Below are 17,861 nucleotides of genomic sequence, written 5' to 3'. Positions count from 1 at the left end.
GAGATTTTGGAAGCATTTATCTCACCATGGTAACTCAGGACAAGGCAGGATGGTCTAGCAAGAGCTCCCGTGTGGTGCAGGGCAGGTCCCTTTTCAGGCGTGTGAGAGCCATGGCCCCTCTCACCCTAAAGCATTCACACACCATTTTACATGTATTTTTTTGGGGGGAGGTCCATATACCCCAGATTAGTTCCTGGAATAGAGATAGATGTGATCCAGTGCAGATTTTGGGGAAATGCTTCTACATTGAAGAGGTGGAAGGAAGAAGAACCAGGAGAGCAGTTGTGTTCAAGTCATGACCTTTCATGGTGCCTAGAGAAGATGGCGCAGAAATGGGCTGTGCCTGGGACAGGGCGTCCCCACGCTCCTGCTGTGCGGGAGACTCTCCATGAAGGTTGCTGCTGCTTGTGCGAGCTCTGAGTCTGCAGTACTGCCGGCGGCCCCCACACCCACCGCCCCACATCTGCAGATTCAATCAACTGAGGATCAAAAACACTTAAAAAATGCAGCCATTAAAAAAATACAAAAAAAATCCACCCCAATAGTGTAACAGCTGTTTGCATAGCATGTACATTGTGCTAGATATTAGAAGTAATTTAGAGGTGATTTAACGTACATGGGAAGGTGTGTGTAGGTTAGGTGCAAATATTGCTCTGTTTTATAGAAAAGACTTGAGCATCAGGGGATTTCGGTATCTGTGGGGGTCGTGGGATTGGTCCCCTGCAGATGCTGAGGACGACAGGGCGCTGCTGCTTCTCTGAAATGACTCCTGCTGTCCCCGTCGTCCTGTCCACGGCTGCCAGGGTCAGTGGAGAGCAAAGTTTCTGCTGTTGAGTGTTTATAGTATAACTGGGAAGATAGAAGATACAAATCCTAAAAGACTCTTAATGATGGTCAGAAAACAGGAGAACATGTCAGATTCATCTTTATCTGTGAAAAGGTTATGAAGATGTAAAAGTGGGAATAAAGAATAAAGAGTGAAAATTTAAAAACTGGAGCACAAGAGATGCCTCAACCCTCAAGGAACAAAGAGAGTTCCGAGGAGGCTCTGGGCTCTGTGTCTTCATGGGCTGGTTTGGGCTGAGACTGACTAAGACTGATTCAAACCTTCTCTTTGGAATGAAATGTTTAATGACTCAAGGGTATAATGAAAACATTTCCAGAGAAAAATCTTTGTATCATTAAAATTACGTAGATCAACGGAAAGAGAACCCCATGCCCTTAAAACAGGACCGTGGTGAGCTCATCAAGGGGTTCCGTGGTGTCGTGACTCCAGGCAGACTTCACTCATCCTCAGATAACTACAGCTCCTTCACTGGGAGCATCTTAGTTTTTTTACTACCGGTGTGTAATTGGAATAATAGCAACACTAAAATAGGCCTGTCTTAACTGCTTTCTTATTCTGAAGGACAAACAAATCTTAGGAGTGAAGACTGATATATTTAAACTGGGTAACTCAGATAATGGAAAGAGACTTAAACTGAATCAGAAGCTCTCGCCTTTCTTGTCCTTGCTTAGTCTTTGGCTAGCGTTTTGCTTTCTCTCAGTCTGAGGTTGTTCCTCCCACTGGGGTTATTGTCTAGCTTAAGTGTTATTGCGGGTTTAATGAATGATGTATTCATGTAAGTTTTAAAACCGGTTTTGTGCTTTGCGGATGTAAATCAGCACTGTAAGAAAGCTCTGTTGTGTGTATAGTCTCCACCTGCGATTTCTTCTCAATAGAAAGCTATGGAAATGCTTTCTTCCCCTATGTTACTGCGTAGAGTCAGGCGTCTTTACCGGTGACAATCTGGGTTTGTCCCCTAGACGTCTCCAGCAATCTCTGTGGAGTTCACTCTATGATGCGTGATACTACTCAACTTTTGCGAGTTGTACAATTCACAAAGCTTATTTGCATGTGCTGTTTTGGTCTTAAGACTGATTTATGGAAACGTCTTATGGGTATGGACGGGTGACTCAGCACTGGCTTGCCCTGTTACCAGTGTGTTTTGGTGAGACTTCCGGTTAGTTCCAGTGTATTAAGGGATTTGGAAATCATGAAGACGCACACGTAGGCGTCTGCTGTGAACCCAGCTGGCAGAAGTGTTCTCATCTTTGTGGTCTTAGGGCTCTGGTCTCCTTCGTGGAACGTCCAGCTGCCTGTGCCTGAGGTCGGTCTGTTACTGGTGCCACAGACCGTGGTTGGCTGTGAGTCTGGGTGTGTGTGCCTTCACTTCTCCTTTGTGAAAACACAGGCTACGGATGCATGTGTTCTCTTCTCTGTTGTTCTTTACAGCTGCAGACCTGTTCACAGACTTAGAAAATGCATTTCAGGGGAAAATTGATGCTGCTTATTTTGAGACCAGCAAATACTTGTTGGATGTTCTCAATAAAAAGTACAGCTTGTTGGACCACATGCAGGCAATGAGACGGTACCTGCTTCTTGGTCAAGGAGACTTCATAAGGCACTTAATGGACTTGCTAAAGTAAGACACTATTTTCATTTCTATAAATGAGTAATATATTTGACATGAGAAGGAATCTTGTGTTTAAAAGAATAAATTATATTAAAGGAAAATGAGTTGAATTCTTCGAGCATACTTTTTAAAATAAAATCTGAAAAGAATGTAAAATTTTCAAAAGGTAAAGCCCCTATATTTTTCTCTGGTTATCAGCAGAGCATCATTGTCATGTTCTGTGCTTTATTCATAAGAGAAACTGGCATTTATTACCAAAACTATGGCGCTTACAGTCTTCATGTATGAGGAGTTTGTCTAATCACAATTAACTTTAGCTTGAGTTTGAAATAAAGCTGAAAAATAAAATACCCATTTTAAAATTGAATTTTACTTTTATATTTGTAGTTAATGTTTCACATAAAAACAAAACTACAGCCCTTTTTATTTTGCTCCCTGACATTTCTCATGGCATCTTCCCTTCCAGAGTTAAATGTGTGTCCTTCTCCACCAGTAGAGACAGAGACAGTTCTGGACCAGAGCCTGCTATGCTCCTGGGTCTAGAGACAGTGCAGACCCCGGCCCAGGCAGTGTGAGCCTGGGCATGAGCACCCCCGGGGGCCACAGCCTGGGCCTGGAGATTTTCACCCAAGTGTTTAGAAGAATGAAAGTTATTTTTTGGTGTTCCTTTTAGGACACTTAAAGTAAGCTAAATGTTCCCTTTAAGACACAAAATCAGCCGAGCGCGGTGGCTCAAGCCTATAATCCCAACACTTTGGGAGGCCGAGATGGGCGGATCACGAGATCAGGAGATCGAGACCATCCTGGCTAACCCAGTGAAACCCCGTCTCTACTATACAAAAAAACTAGCCGGGCAAGGTGGCGGGCACCTGTAGTCCCAGCTACTCGGGAGGCTGAGGCAGGAGAATGACGTAAACCCAGGAGGCGGAGCTTGCAGTGAGCTGAGATCCGGCCACTGCACTCCAGCCTGGGTGACAGAGCGAGACTCCGTCTCAAAAAAAAAAAAAGACACAAAATCATAACTTACCTTTAAACCCTGCCAGTGCTGCCCAGGCAACTGTTTTAGGGCCTCAGGTCCTCAAGTTTCAGTGGATTGCAGACTAGAAAGCTTGTTTGTGGGCCCAATTCAGAGAATGAGATTTTCAGGTGTGGGGTGGAGGATTTGCATTTCCAGCAAGTTCCAGCTGCTGGTGATGCTGCGTTTGTGGGGACTACACATTGAGAACCACTGTTTGAGACATGCAAGCTCTTACATCTTACCTTCTAGCCAGAAGCCAGTCTCCTTTGTGAAAACTCATATGGCTTTTTGAGGCATACACAGCCATAGCTGGCTTGCGACATGCTCATGCCTTAGTCACAGCTGATGTCTGCTAACAGGTTTGTAAGAAAAGAAGGTTCACTAGTACAGTAAATGCTGGCCGTGATGAGGTCAACAACTGTGTGAAGTATGAGTGGTGATGAGCTTTTAAAGGGGAAATGTTCTCTAATGCCATGGGTGTGTATGTGGGTGAGTTGGTGCCGCTGGAGATGAGGAGCCAAAGTGAGGTTTGGAGGACCCTGATGGTGTCATAGGTCCCATCATAGAGCCGGCTGAATGCATTTGCCTTGTGCCCAATCTTAATGTTGAAAGTGTCACAATGCTTCCTTTAAAGTGAAAAATTCATTTCTCCTCATGTCGTATTTTAAGTTCCTAGTTTTTAGGTTTATTTGACATTTTATGTCTTTTTTACCTCGTCGCTGCCCTGCGTTTTGTAGAGCTTTCGTGTCTACCTGAGTTGATTAGTGATGTTCTTAACTTGGCAACCCCCTGATTAGAGACGTGTTAGCTTCATATTTATAAAAGCAGATATCAGTAACCCTCAAGAAATGCTTGCTGAAAGTGTAGTGGTTCTTGGCCCTTTAGAATCATGACATCCATATACCTAATTGCTTTGATTCAATAGACCTCTCCTCCTCCCATTGGGTCTAAAATGAAATTACATCAGCTCATGCTGCTCATAGGCCAGCCTAAAGTTTGAAAACTTTGTTAACATGTATAGCTCGTTTAAGTACTTTCAATTTAAGCTGAGTTGGAGTCTCGCTCTGTTGCCCAGGCTGGAGTGCAGTGGCGCGATCTCAGCTCACTGCAACCTCTACTTCCCAGGTTCAAGCAATTCTCCTGCCTCAGCCTCCCGAGTAGCTGGGATTACAGGTGCCCACCACCATGCACGGCTAATTTTTGTATTTTTGGTAGAGGTGGGATTTCACTATGTTGGCCAGGCTGGTCTCAAACTCCTGACCTCAGGTGATCCACCCACCTCGGCCGCCCAAAGTGCTGGGATTGGCTTGAACAAATGTTCCTGGCCAAAATCAGTATTTTTGAGATTTTAAAGAAATGTAACTCCACAATAATTAGTAAACCCTGTTTGCAGTTAATGCTCTGAAGCTTTTGTTGCCACATTATTGTATTGGTCCCATTTGTCTTTTGAGTTTTTATAATTTGAACTCTTTTTATAGTTTATACTTTTTTTTTAAGTTCATTATGAATTGAAGTAATATTTTCTTTAATTTTTAAAAAATTTGTTAAGACCAGAACTTGTCCGTCCAGCTACAACTTTGTATCAGCATAACTTAACTGGAATTCTAGAAACCGCTGTCAGAGCCACCAACGCACAGTTTGACAGTCCTGAGATCCTGCGAAGGCTGGACGTGCGGCTGCTGGAGGTACTGCGGCTCTGCATGTTGGGAACGCCGCCCTGGCACCAAGGACCCACTGGGCTGGGGTGTTCTAGCAAGTGTTTTCCATGTTATTTCAGACACAGCTAGCTGTTATCTTTCTGGAAACTGGGCAGCGTGAGTAGGAACTCCACTCTGTCACTTGTTGCTGCCTGGTCAGCACATCTCCTCCCTCTACACCATCTGGGTCTCCGTTTGCCCATCTTGCAGGGAGCCTTGCAGGGCTGCTAGGCTTAAGTTGGAGAAAACGCATGACATCCTTGCCCTGAGCTGGGTAGCACACACAGATGCTTAGAAAATGGAGCTTTCTTCTCATAGTAAATCCAACAGGAGCACAAGACATAGTGTATGATGATATTTATCAGAAAATTGATGTTTTTAGTTTCAGTTTGTTAGGACATGACTTTCCTTTAAGGGTATGGGTATTAACATAAACCCACTCTTTACTTAGTTGTGATGAAAGATCATTAGCAGAATGGTTGGTTTTCTTAAAATATTGCAGGAGTCATCTTGGAATAACTAAGGATTTGGAACATATTTAGAGGCAGTGCATTTTTGTTGTAGCAAATGGTGATGAATTTTAAACACATTCACAATATTCATTCAGAAATACACCATTCCTTGCCAGATGTTTGCAGAGCACCTACTGTGTGCTCATTATTGCCTAATTGGTGAGGTTGTAGAAGTTAACCAGAAGATGCACTCAGAACTGCTGAGCAGTTTTTAACAATGGGGCGTTATTTTACTGCTTTTTCTTTGCGTCAACAAGTTCTTCAGCAATAAGCTTAAGGTCTTGCAATTATGTGTTTCTGTTGTTAGGTCTCTCCAGGTGACACTGGATGGGATGTCTTCAGCCTTGATTATCATGTCGACGGACCAATTGCAACTGTAAGATTATCCTGCATCATTTTATAGTATTTACAGCTGTTAAGATTGTTAAACATTTTGTTTGAAATTAACTTTCTTCTCTGGGGACTCTAATTCAAGTGATCACTCGACATCTAAGATATACTCATTGAATAAATACTTAAGCCAAAATTGTGTGTGTTTTAAATGATTATTAATGAGTACTGAAATGCTCTCTCATTTTAAAAATTCTTAAAAATATCATTTGTTCTATCATAGGTTTCAGCAACTCCTTAATAAATGGGCTGTTCATTCCATTCCATTATTAGACTGTGGCAACTAGTTTAGGATAATTTGAAAGGAACTGTAAAGTGTATTTTAGGGGAATCATATTTTTACTACTTAGATAAAATTTGGTATTTAGTATTCATTTAAACCAATGAGGAAATAGCTGTACTTTGTTCATAGTGCCTTCACCTACATCACAGTTACCACATTATAAAAGGCTGACCTGGAAAGCTGTCTGTTTACATGCCTGCAGTTAAAGTGCCTCTTTTTAGTGCTCATTTTGCAAGTATTCAGACTTGAATAAATTTCCTTGACCAAGATACCCCTCTAAACTTACTTCAATCATTTTTGTATCTGAAATACTGAAGGAAGGACACTGCATTTCTTTGAGGTATTGGGAAGAGTATTTTGTTGAGAAGGAATATAGTTGGGCTCTAAAATTTTTTGTTAGTGGTTCTGGTAGAGGCTGCTTCGTGCTGTTTTCCCGCCTCTCAGGGTGCACCTCACGCTGCTGAAATAATTGCGTCAGGGCACACTCACCCTCTTTCCTCTTGGGGGTAAGAAACCTGCCACTGGTAAGTGTGTCTCTCCTGTCTACAGCGAGATGGGAACTGCTGGTGCAATTTCCTTTTACACATAAATTCCTGGTATATAACCTTTATTGATCAAAGCTACTATATTTTAAGTGTATAGCTTCTCTTAAATTTAATTTCTCATCATATTCAAATTAGCTTTTTCTCTTTTGACTTATGTCCTAACCAATTTAAAATAGTTACAATGCAAAAAGCAGTGTGATATTTTAGCAAATTATTTATTTAATTTATTTTTGACACGGAGTCTCATTCTGGCACCAAGCCTGGAGTGCAATGGCACGATCTTGGCTCACTTCAACCTCCGCCTCTCGGATTCAAGCGATTCTCCTGCCTCACCCTCCCAAGTAGCTGGGATTATAGGCACGAGCCACCATGCTGGCTAATTGTTGTATTTTTAGTAGAGATGGGGTTTCACCATGTTGGCCAGGCTGGTCTCAAACTCCTGACCTCAGGTGATCCACCTGCCTCCCTCCCAAAGTGCTGGGATTACAGGCATGAGCCACTGTGCCCGACCTTAACAAATTATTTAAATTAGCAACTTTCATATCTCCTGCCTTGTTAATTTGCATACATTACATATTATTTTCATAGCATAAAAGATACCATAGTACGGATAATTGCATCGATTATTTCAGAAAGTCTGAGTGCCTTGACAAATAGGTAAACTGAACGTTGCCTAGAGAAGAGATAATTAATTATTTCATAGTATTACAGATCTTATTAAGAGTGTCAAAGGTGTCATGCCATGTACATAAACAGTTGCTCATGCAATATTGTTAAATGTTTAGGTTTGTAAAGCTCTACTTTAGTAGAAGGACTCAAGGAAAAAAGTTTATATCATAGATTTATTTTAAAAAGGCAAATCTATCACCTGAGGCCAGGAGTTTGAGACCAGCCTGGCTAACATGGCAAAAACACATCTCTTCTAAAAAATACAAAAATTAGCTGGGCATGGTGGCACACACCTGTAATTCTGGCTACTCGGGAGGCTGAGGCATGAGAATCCCTTGAACCCAGGAGGCCGAGGTTGCAGTGAGCCAAGCTCTCACCATTGCACTCCAGCCTGGGTGATAGAGTGAGACTCTTATCTCAAAAAAACCCCCACAAAAACCCAAAATAAAAGTAAATCAGTGAATATAACCTGAAGGATTCTTTTCAGACTGGAGATTCTTCTAGGCCTACCTTCCATGAGATTCACCACCCTTAGGAGCTACTGTTACAGAAGAAAGTGCACCCCTGCCTCACGGATCCCTCAGGCGGGTTGGGGGGAGTTGTAGTGAAGAGTCCACATTTTAGATTAGGCTTAGACTAGTCTAAAATGGATTGAAAATCCTGATAAACTGTTTGCAAGTTGTGTAACGTTAGGCCTCTGTTTCCCTGCTTTCTGTTCCTGTGAGTTTGCTTAGCATGCTGCCTAGCATGGAAGTCATCAGTGTGGTTGTTACATTATGATAGTTTGCTAAAATGTACCTTTTGAAAAAAAAAGATTGAGACCTGTACTGAGAGGATTCTTATGTGGGGATACTATAAACTCGTCCTCTGCTCTTATCCCAGGTGTTTACTCGAGAATGTATGAGCCACTACCTACGAGTATTTAACTTCCTCTGGAGGGCGAAGCGGATGGAATACATTCTCACCGACATACGGAAGGGACACATGTGCAACGCAAAGCTGCTGAGAAACATGCCAGGTGAGCCCTCAGTGCGGCAGGGTCCGCACACACTCCCAGCAGCGTCCAGCCCCCACGGTCAGGGGTCCACACACACTCCCAGCAGCGTCCAGCCCCCACGGTCAGGGGTCCGCACACACTCCTAGTAGCGTCAGAAACATGCCAGGTGAGCCCTCAGTGCAGCCAGGGTCCGCATACACTCCCAGCAGCGTCAGAAACATGCCAGGTGAGCCCTCAGTGCGGCCAGGGTCCGCACACACTCCCAGCAGCGTCAGAAACATGCCAGGTGAGCCCTCAGTGCGGCACGGTCCGCACACACTCCCAGCAGCGTCCAGCCCCCACGGTCAGGGGTCCGCACACACTCCTAGCAGCGCCAGAAACATGCCAGGTGAGCCCTCAGTGCGGCAGGGTCCGCACACACTCCCAGCAGCGTCCAGCCCCCACGGTCAGGGGTCCGCACACACTCCCAGCAGCGTCAGAAACATGCCAGGTGAGCCCTCAGTGCGGTCACGGTCCGCACACACTCCCAGCAGCGCCAGAAACATGCCAGGTGAGTCCTCAGTGCGGTCACGGTCCGCACACACTCCCAGCAGCGTCCAGCCCCCACGGGGTGCGGTTTCCAGCAGCTCCGCGGAAGTTAAGGTAGACTCACGGTGTTAGCTATGTATTTTTTCCAGATGGCGAACTTTCTTTTAAAATCACATTTATAGGCCAGGCGCGGTGGCTCAAGCCTGTAATCCCAGCACTTTGGGAGGCCGAGACAGGCGGATCACGAGGTCAGGAGATCGAGACCATCCTGGCTAACACGGTGAAACCCCGTCTCTACTGAAAAATACAAAAAAGACTAGCCAGGCGAGGTGGCAGGCGCCTGTAGTCCCAGCTACTCGGGAGGCTGAGGCAGGAGAATGGCATAAACCCGGGAGGCAGAGCTTGCAATGAGCCGAGATCCAGCCACTGCACTCCAGCCTGGGCGACAGAGCAAGACTCCGTCTCAAAAAAAAAAAAAAAAAAAATCACATTTATTTTTTATTCTAATATTCACATATATACTTTTAAAAAATTGCCTATTTTTAGGGAAAGCAGTTTAATACATCACTGACTCATTTAAAATTCACACAGTGTTTTAACTAAATTGTTTTTGAGAATTTCTTTGATGTTTTGTTTTGTCCATAAACCAGAACATGGGAATATATTATTTAAAACAATCTAAAACTGTAGTAAAAATTCTTAGGTATCAGATAGCCAAGATTATTTTAATGTTATGAACATTGAATGACTTAAATTACAAGTAATTTTGAAGTCTTTATATAAAATTGATTTGGTCAGAACCCTTGAGAAAGTATTTCAGTAGGTACGTCTCTAAAGAAGAACCAAATGGTACATGCCTTTAATCCTTTGGTGAAAAGTAATTATTAGGAATAAAAAGAGAGCAGTTGTTGGGAGAAAGCAGTTCATGATCTCTGCTTCTTTACCAGCTCAGAGGCTGGTCCCTGAGCAGCTAGCAGAGATCCAGAATAGTGACCCCGCCGAAGGCTGTGGGGCAGGGAGTTCCCTGTCTGAGCCAACACTGACATGTAGAATTGTCGGTTTTTACTGGGTGTTGATACTTGACTGTAGTGGGGAATGAATGGTAGGAATCCTCCGAATTAGCTGAGAGGGAAGCAAAGGGGAGATTTTCTTTTAAAGGCAGTGATGACTGCGGGCTGGGTGCCCTTCTTGTGAATGTGCTGCCACGGGCAGGCGGGGAGATGGGAGGAGGGCTGTGCTGAGAGGACTACATGCACGCCTGGGGCTCTTCGGGTCTCCTTTCTCCACGGTTTCACACCGTCCTTCTCGCCACTGTTGCGGGATCCCTCGCTCAGAGTTGTTTTAACTGGGTATGTACTTACTTGCCTACACTTTTCCTTCCCTCTGTCTTCTTATGAATACCACTGAGTAGATCAGTTCCTGGCTGCCCCCTTCACGAGGCAGCGTCTTATAGTGAGTTTAGACCAATTCAAGGCCAAACTGATGCTGTCAATGTCACGTGTCAAAATAAGCCTCTGCGAAGGCTGAGCTCCATACCAACTTGAAATATGGGCTGGTCGCGCTACAGTTTTCTGATCTGATTATCAGTTTAGCAACGTCTGTATCAATTTGCTCTTCTCTTATTGTATTGAATATCAATAATGAGTTTTGTTTTCTAGTTGGAGATAACTAATAAATTTTTTGATCAGTTTTCTATGTATGGGAAAATGTATATTTTATTATTTATGAAATTTATTTATATCGCTAGGATCCTGCTTCACACAGTTTAACTCCAGCTTCTTTTGCTGAGCCTTCCCCCTCGCTATTGAAACTTTTTCTGAACCATTTTTAATAGCACGATATTAGCTCATGTACATATCATTTCATCATTTCTCTTTGGACATGTTTTTTCCTCCAATTTTTTGCTAATATAAATAATGCCATGCATGTTTTTTATAAATGCATCTTGATGTGCCTCTCTGAATATTTCTTGAGAATAGATAGAAGTGGAACTGCTTGTTTAGCAGTTTGAATTTTAGTTTGACTTTTTACTTACTAAGTATTCATATTTTAACTGTATTGATATTATCAGATCACTTTTTGGGAAATGTGCACCAATTTAGTTCACATCTCAGTAAGCCCAGATTGTGTTGTTGAAAGTTGTCTATATCACTGTTTTTGCTGACACTGGCTATTAATTCAAATAAATTGTCAGTTCATAGGTGAAAATGGAAGTTCATTTCAACTTTTATGCTTTTTAAATGTTACGCTTTAAAAATGATTGATGAAGGTAAACACTTTTATTTTTAAGACGGGGTCCCCATTTTTGCCCAGGCTAGCCTCAAATTCCTGTGCTCAAGTGATCCTCCCACCTTGGCCTTCCAGAGTGCTGGAATTACAGGCATGAGCCACCAGGCCCGGCCTCTTTTTTCTTCGTTTTGCTGTATTATGTAGTATTCCCTTTATCTACAGGGGATATATTCTAAGCCCCTCCCCCCCACCCCATGGATGCCTGAAACCTCAGATAGTATCAAACCTTACATATACTGCTTTTCCCCATATGTACTTACCTATGATAAAGTTTAACTTATATGTTAGCCACATTAAGTGATTAACAGCAATAACTAATGACAAAATAGAATTATTTTAACATCATACTATAATAAACGTTATGTGGGTGTTATGTCTCTCTCAAAAGATCTCACTGTACTATACTCACCTTTTTTTCTCGTGATCTATTGACCTGATAAATGAGACAGCTACTGAGTGACTAGGGGGGCAGTAGTGTATACGCCGTGAATTTGTTGGACAAAGGGTTGATTAACTTCCTGGCTAGGATGGAGCAGGATGGTGTGAGATTTCATCACTACTGAGAACAGTGCTCAATTGAAAACTTATGAATTGTTTATTTCTGGGATTTTCCATGTACTATTTTTGGACTGCTGTTGACAGCAGGTGACAAACAGCATAAAGAGAAACTGTATGGGGGACTACCATGTTCCCTTTTTCGGGAATTGTTTTACCTGTGTTTCTGTTGGGGTGTCTGTGTTCTTACCTTTAATAAAGAAGTATTTTAAAGTAGTTCATGGCCAAGCAACTTCATGAGCAGAAATCAGCTAGCTGATCTTGCTAATCCAGCCCGTTAGAAATGTCCTGCTAATTATAAATCTGAAGCAGATTACACATGGACCCTGTAGAGAGCTCCCATCAACAGCTGCCACGGGGCCTCGTACGGGTATGGTGTGCAAAGGACGGCTTAGTCTTAAAGTGTCAACAGTTATCACCCTAGTGTTTTAACAATATTCATCTAAGTAGTAACTTGTTCCATCCATCATGTGCAGTAAGTAGTTACATGTGAAAGTGCTTTGCTGGGGACAAGAGTTTTTGATCATGGTCTACCAGGAAGGTCACACCCATTCCTCATGTAAGATTGTCTGCTCTTCCTGCCTTTACCAATCCTGGATGGTAGCAGTTTTTTATGTATTTGCCAGTCAGCTGGACAAAACACAGTGGCTAATACTAAAATGGTTTGTTAGATTCAATTAATCTAAAAAATATTTCTACTACTGGAAACTAAATTCATGTTTCAGATAACATTTCACAAAATGAAGTAGACCAGTACAGGTAACTGAGCCTGTATTCTTTCTCAGCCTCTGTGTGGGGTGGGGAGGGAACGAATGGAGGCTTTTTCTTTCTCTTTCAGCTTCCCTCCCTTTCCCCTTTCAAAACAGTGGCATTGAAATAATTTGCTTTTGGTCTTTATTAGAAATAAAATCGATCTCTTACGTTCTTGAGGGAAAACAAGGATGCGTTCATCTTTCATGAAGAATCAAGATGAAATTTACGTAGTTAGGTTCCAATAGAAGTCTGATTCAGAAATAATACTTTCTTAGTTTTCCTCTCGTTTTTAAGACATTAACTTACTCATCTGAGACAAAAATTAATGTTTAGACAGTGAGTTGTTAGAGGGCTCTTAAGAGAATATTAATTCTTTGAAATGGTCCCTGAAGTTCTCAGGGAACAGTGGTTAGTGGAGATTTACGTTTACCTTTTTTTTTTTGAGATGGAATCTCGCTCTGTCGCCCAGGCTGGAGTGCAGTGGTGTGATTTTGGCTCACTGCAACCTCCACTTCCCAGATTCAAGCTGCTCTCCTGCCTCAGCCTCCTGAGTAGCTAGAATTACAGGTGCCTGCCACATCGTCTGGCTAAGTTTTTTGTAGTCTTAGTAGAGATGGGGTTTCACCGTGTTGGCCAGGCTGGCCTCAAGCTCCTGGCCTAAGGTGATCTGCCCACCTTGGCCTCCCCCAGTGCTGGAATTATAGGTGTGAGCCACTGTGCCTGAGGTTTTTTTTTTTTTTTTTGAGACAGAATCTTGCTCTGTCGCCCAGGCTGGAGTACAGTGGTGTGATCTCAGCTCACTGCAAACTCCGCCTCCCAGGATCAAGCGATTCTCATGCCTCAGCCTCCTGAGTAGCTGGGATTATAGGCGTGTGCACCATGCCCAGCTAATTTTTTGTGTTAATATTTGTAGTAGAGATGGGGTTTCACTATGTTGGCCAGGCTGGCCTCGAACTCCTGGCCTCAAGTGATCCGCTGGCCTTGGCCTCCCAAAGTTCTGGGGTTATGGGTGTGAGCTACTGTGCTCAGTCACTGTTGAAGATAATGGAACTCCACTCGCTTAAAATGAGATGTAAATACTACTACATTTTAAAATTAGAGCTTGTGCGCTAGACACTAAATTATTTCTTGTCTAAAATATAATGATAGCAAGTTACAGGTTTTCCTTTATCTTTTCTAATCCCACTGAATGAAATGTGCTGTCGAGAAAGTGAGTGTCTAAATGAGGCTTTGTGGGATAGGTGTCGAAGAGCAGGGTCTGGCCATGGAAATAGCTTGGTGGGGCCACATCTAAACCAGCAGGTCCCTTACAATTAGGAAGCTTTCAAGTAGAAGGCACTTTGGAGATACCACAGTCAAACCTTCCTAGTGTATATTGGAGAGCAGCCTGAGACCCAGAATCTGAAAAGGTTGGACTGGCCCACATTTGGTTTGGGCCCAATATATTGAAAAATAAGATAAATCAAGGTTTAACAGCTCATACTACATTTTGTTTTGGTTTTCCTTTCAAACATATTTTATTACTTCTAAGATACACATTGTTTTCATGTTCTCAATGTGTCTTAAAGTCTGTTGAGCTGCAGGGCTCCTGTTGCCTGCAGCTGTGTAAACCTGGCCCCAGCTCCTCTTGGTGCCCGGAGCTGGGCTCTGTGCTCCGGCAGCATAGCCTTTGGTACTGGCCACAGCTGCGGTTCGTTGCCTTCAAAAAGATTACACCCTGGCTCCACCCTGGCTCTGTTTTGAAATGAAAAGTTACTGTGTTTGCAGAAAAGTGTAGAAATAGCAGTGGAGCATAAATTTGAAATCCATGAAGCACATAATTATTATTGAGAGAAGAACCAAAATGCCACCTTTCCATGTAAAGCAGCACCGCGGATTTTGTCTTACCAGGAAAGGCAGGTGCCCGCGGGCCAGCAGTGTCCCGTGAGGGGCCCATCTGCGCAGTGGGTTCAGAGGGTGTTTCCCGCACAGGACTGTGGTCAGAGTGTCTGTCAGTGTGATTGGCAACTGGTTTACTTTCTTGATGATTCATATAGTAATGATTCGTCTTACAAATGACAGTGTCTTAGACTCAGTGAATGATAAAAGGTGAGTTGAAATTTTTCTCTTCAAAAATTTCTGTGTGTATCTATCTGTGTTTTTGTATCCTGTGTTTTATATCCTTAGTGTGTATCAACCGTCCAGTGTGGCCTCGGCCCTGCAGGATATGTGCTTGCTGTGTTCGTTGTATGTTTCACTCATCATTCCTGTGTTTCACTAAGGATCCAAAAGATAACAAAAGTCTTTTGGATCCTCAGTGAAACATACAAATACAGATAAAAAAAATTCTCTGTGCCTGGCTCCAACTGATAGAAACTTTAAGCTGAGCTGTAGGTGCTAGAGCTACATTGCCCGGGGGCGTCCCCACCCCACCACCTGTCTCTGAGATTGTATGGTCTCAGCTGTTTTCTTGGTCTTCTGCCTCAGTTTCCTCATCTGGGGGATGGGGTGTTGATGGCACTTACTTCGTAGTGTTGTCAGGATTAAGTCTGAGTGAAAGTACTTGGAGCAGCACCCGCCTGTGGTGGGTGCCCCCAAGTTCACCATTGCCGTGGTTACTTTACAGGTGGTTAGAGACTTTGAAAACAATCCTAGTTCTTAACAAATGTCATTTGGATCCTTAGTCTTGAGAAAAATAAATCAGATGGGTACTTTGATAAGGTCACTTTTAAATACAGTAGCATCACTATAAATATGGGTTGAGGTTATTTTGAAATTGTGAACTAATTGTTTTAAGGCATTTTCTAAAGAAACCAAATATAATGTTTAGCACTACTCGGTGCTATCTCTAGGGGCATCTCCGGATGTGAGGGAGTCCTGGTGGAAGGTGCCTGCCTGAACAAGTCCTTAAGAGCCAGTGTTTGAGTCAAACTTGAAGTTCTTTTGACAGCCTTTAGGGGTCAGTGGAGAACTACAGAAGAGCCTGTTGCTTAGCTGCTGCCCAAGCGGGAGGAGATAGTGGCCACCCAATTTTGTGTGTCGGCGGTCCAGTGTGGCGTCGGCCCTGCAGGAGGTGTGCCTCCTGTATTCACTGGACCTTATTGCCAATGTTGCTTTGCTTTTGGGATTCTTATATAGTTACTTGTGGGTCAACCATAAAAACACATTTAAAACACGTTCCTAAAATATATATTCAGAGTGCTAGGTAAAGAGATCCTAGGCGTGTTGGCAGGTGTAAATGGAATTTTTTAGGAACTAACGGACTAGTTGTGCCTTGTGAATTGAGTTCATAGTCATTACAGCCTTAGAGCAAGTAGAAGTTCAGAAATACTACTTTCTATAGTGTTTAATCTCTTATTTGGGAAATAAAAATAATTATGGTATTGTAGGGATTTCAGACTTCTGTCATGTGGATGATTTCACCAGGTTTCTTTTCAGTAGCAGCATCCTCACAGCAGCAACCGGATGTCTCTCACTGTCGCGGGGCTTTGTCTTAAAAGAAGACCATTGGAGATGCTGTCCGCTGTACTCATTGTAGACACAGTAAAAGGCGATTTTTCTAGAAGGAGAACTATATTCACTGGTGGTACTTTAAGACTGTAAAAGGAAAGAACACCTATATTCACATTGTTGCTAAATTGACCTTGCTTATAGAAACCTTTTGAAAGGTGTGAGTTTGAGTACTCAAGATCTGAAGGAATGCAGACTGCCTGCTCTGACGTTGAGTGTCCAAATCACGCATTTTTTTCAGGAAATCATCATTGAGGGCCCACTTAGTGCTCTCTGTTGCTGGTTCCCAGTAACGGTGTGACAAACCAGCTCCCTGTGGCTAAGCAGCTCATGACCTGTTAGGGCAGAGCAGACATTTACACAGGAACTTACAGTCAGTCAATACGGGAAAATCCAAATGGCATGGGAATGTTTAAATGAGCCACCTGACAGACGTGGGGGTGGTTCCCGAAGGCTCCAGAGGTGATGGTGTCCAGTCTGGCCCTGACAGGTGAGGATGAGCTCTTCGGGTCAGTGGGGAGGAGAGCAGCATGTTCGGCAAAGCTGGGGAGGGGAACTGTGCTGCCAACATGGGGCCGGGGAGCCCAACCGGGAGCACGTCCTGAAGGTCTGGATTCAGGTTACTGAGAATAATGAACCTGGGGCGCGACCGTGGCGATTAGCAGGGCAGCCAGTTGTAATAATCCATGTGCAGTGACGTTGGCCTTTATGGTTACAGCAGCCGCGGGGCTGGAGGGAAGGGAATGGATTTGAGGGTGACTTGGCCTGTGGCGCCAGCAGGACCAGGTGATGCGTGTACGGAGGCCAGGAGGTGGTTGGAGTCTCAGTGGCACCTGGGTCTCTGACTTGAGGACCTGGTGGGTGGTGGCATCTTTTACCACCCAGGGAGCACTGGAGGAAGAGCTGCTTTGAGGGGGATAATGATTCCATTCAAATACGCTAATTTGAGGTATTTTTTAGGATACCTTGTGAGGCCATTAATTAGACTGGTCTTAAACTTAAGATAGATCTAGAGGTAAATGTTTTAGATGTCATCAGCCTGGATATACTTGAAGTTGTGGAGTGGAATGCGGAAGGGACATCAGTGAGTGGGAACTGCAGTCTCACAGGATGGCATGGCTAGGAGGAAGATGGGGTTGGGGCGGGGGCCGTAGACCTGTCTGTCGTGGTGCACGATATCTTTTCAACTAACAGACCCCTTCGGAGCTGCCATATAGCATCTGAAAATTTAAAGATATACTATGGAAGAGTTGGGCAAAATCAAAGTCAAAACTTCTAACGAAGTTAGACGCTTTGTTTGTTGGGAGGCTGTTTAAAATGCCCACATGGAGAAGGAAGTGGAGGCTGAAAATCACAGAGGAGGAACAGATGGATTCAGAGTAAGGGGTTCGGGTTAGCCTTTAAGGAGGGAGAGGTTAGCATGCTAGGAGGGAGAGGCGGGCTTGGAGTGACTGGGGGCACGAGGGATGCAGGCAGAGCTGAGGCCAAGACAGCGAAGCAGTGCAAACCTGGTGGAGCCAGGGCTGCGGGATGGTGAGGCTGGGAGTGAGGGAGAGAAGGGGAAGGCCCCAGGCAGCACTGGGATGGGCTGTGGGCTGGGGTGGGATGTCAGGAGTTTAGGTGGCACTGAGCATTGCATGACAGTGTTGTTTGGTAGATGTGTTTGTTCTGTTTTATGGC

At 43.8% G+C, this 17,861-nt stretch overlaps 1 protein-coding gene across 3 annotated transcripts in view; it reads left to right on the top strand.

The window, feature by feature from the left end:
• Positions 1-17,861, top strand: part of TUBGCP3 (tubulin gamma complex associated protein 3) — a 96,116-nt gene that overhangs the window by 55,748 nt on the left and 22,507 nt on the right. For all 3 annotated transcript variants that reach the window (XM_025364572.1, XM_025364571.1, XM_025364573.1), the window contains exons 14-17: positions 2,276-2,465; positions 5,024-5,159; positions 5,991-6,059; positions 8,453-8,588. In XM_025364572.1, coding sequence (XP_025220357.1) covers positions 2,276-2,465; positions 5,024-5,159; positions 5,991-6,059; positions 8,453-8,588 — 531 coding nt within the window. The remainder of the gene's footprint in view (positions 1-2,275; positions 2,466-5,023; positions 5,160-5,990; positions 6,060-8,452; positions 8,589-17,861) is intronic.

Source organism: Theropithecus gelada, chromosome 17 (genome assembly GCF_003255815.1).
Source record: "Theropithecus gelada isolate Dixy chromosome 17, Tgel_1.0, whole genome shotgun sequence".
Taxonomy (NCBI): Eukaryota; Metazoa; Chordata; class Mammalia; order Primates; family Cercopithecidae; genus Theropithecus; species Theropithecus gelada.
Note: the sequence above shows the minus strand (reverse complement) of the source record. Positions and strands in the feature narration are given on the sequence as shown.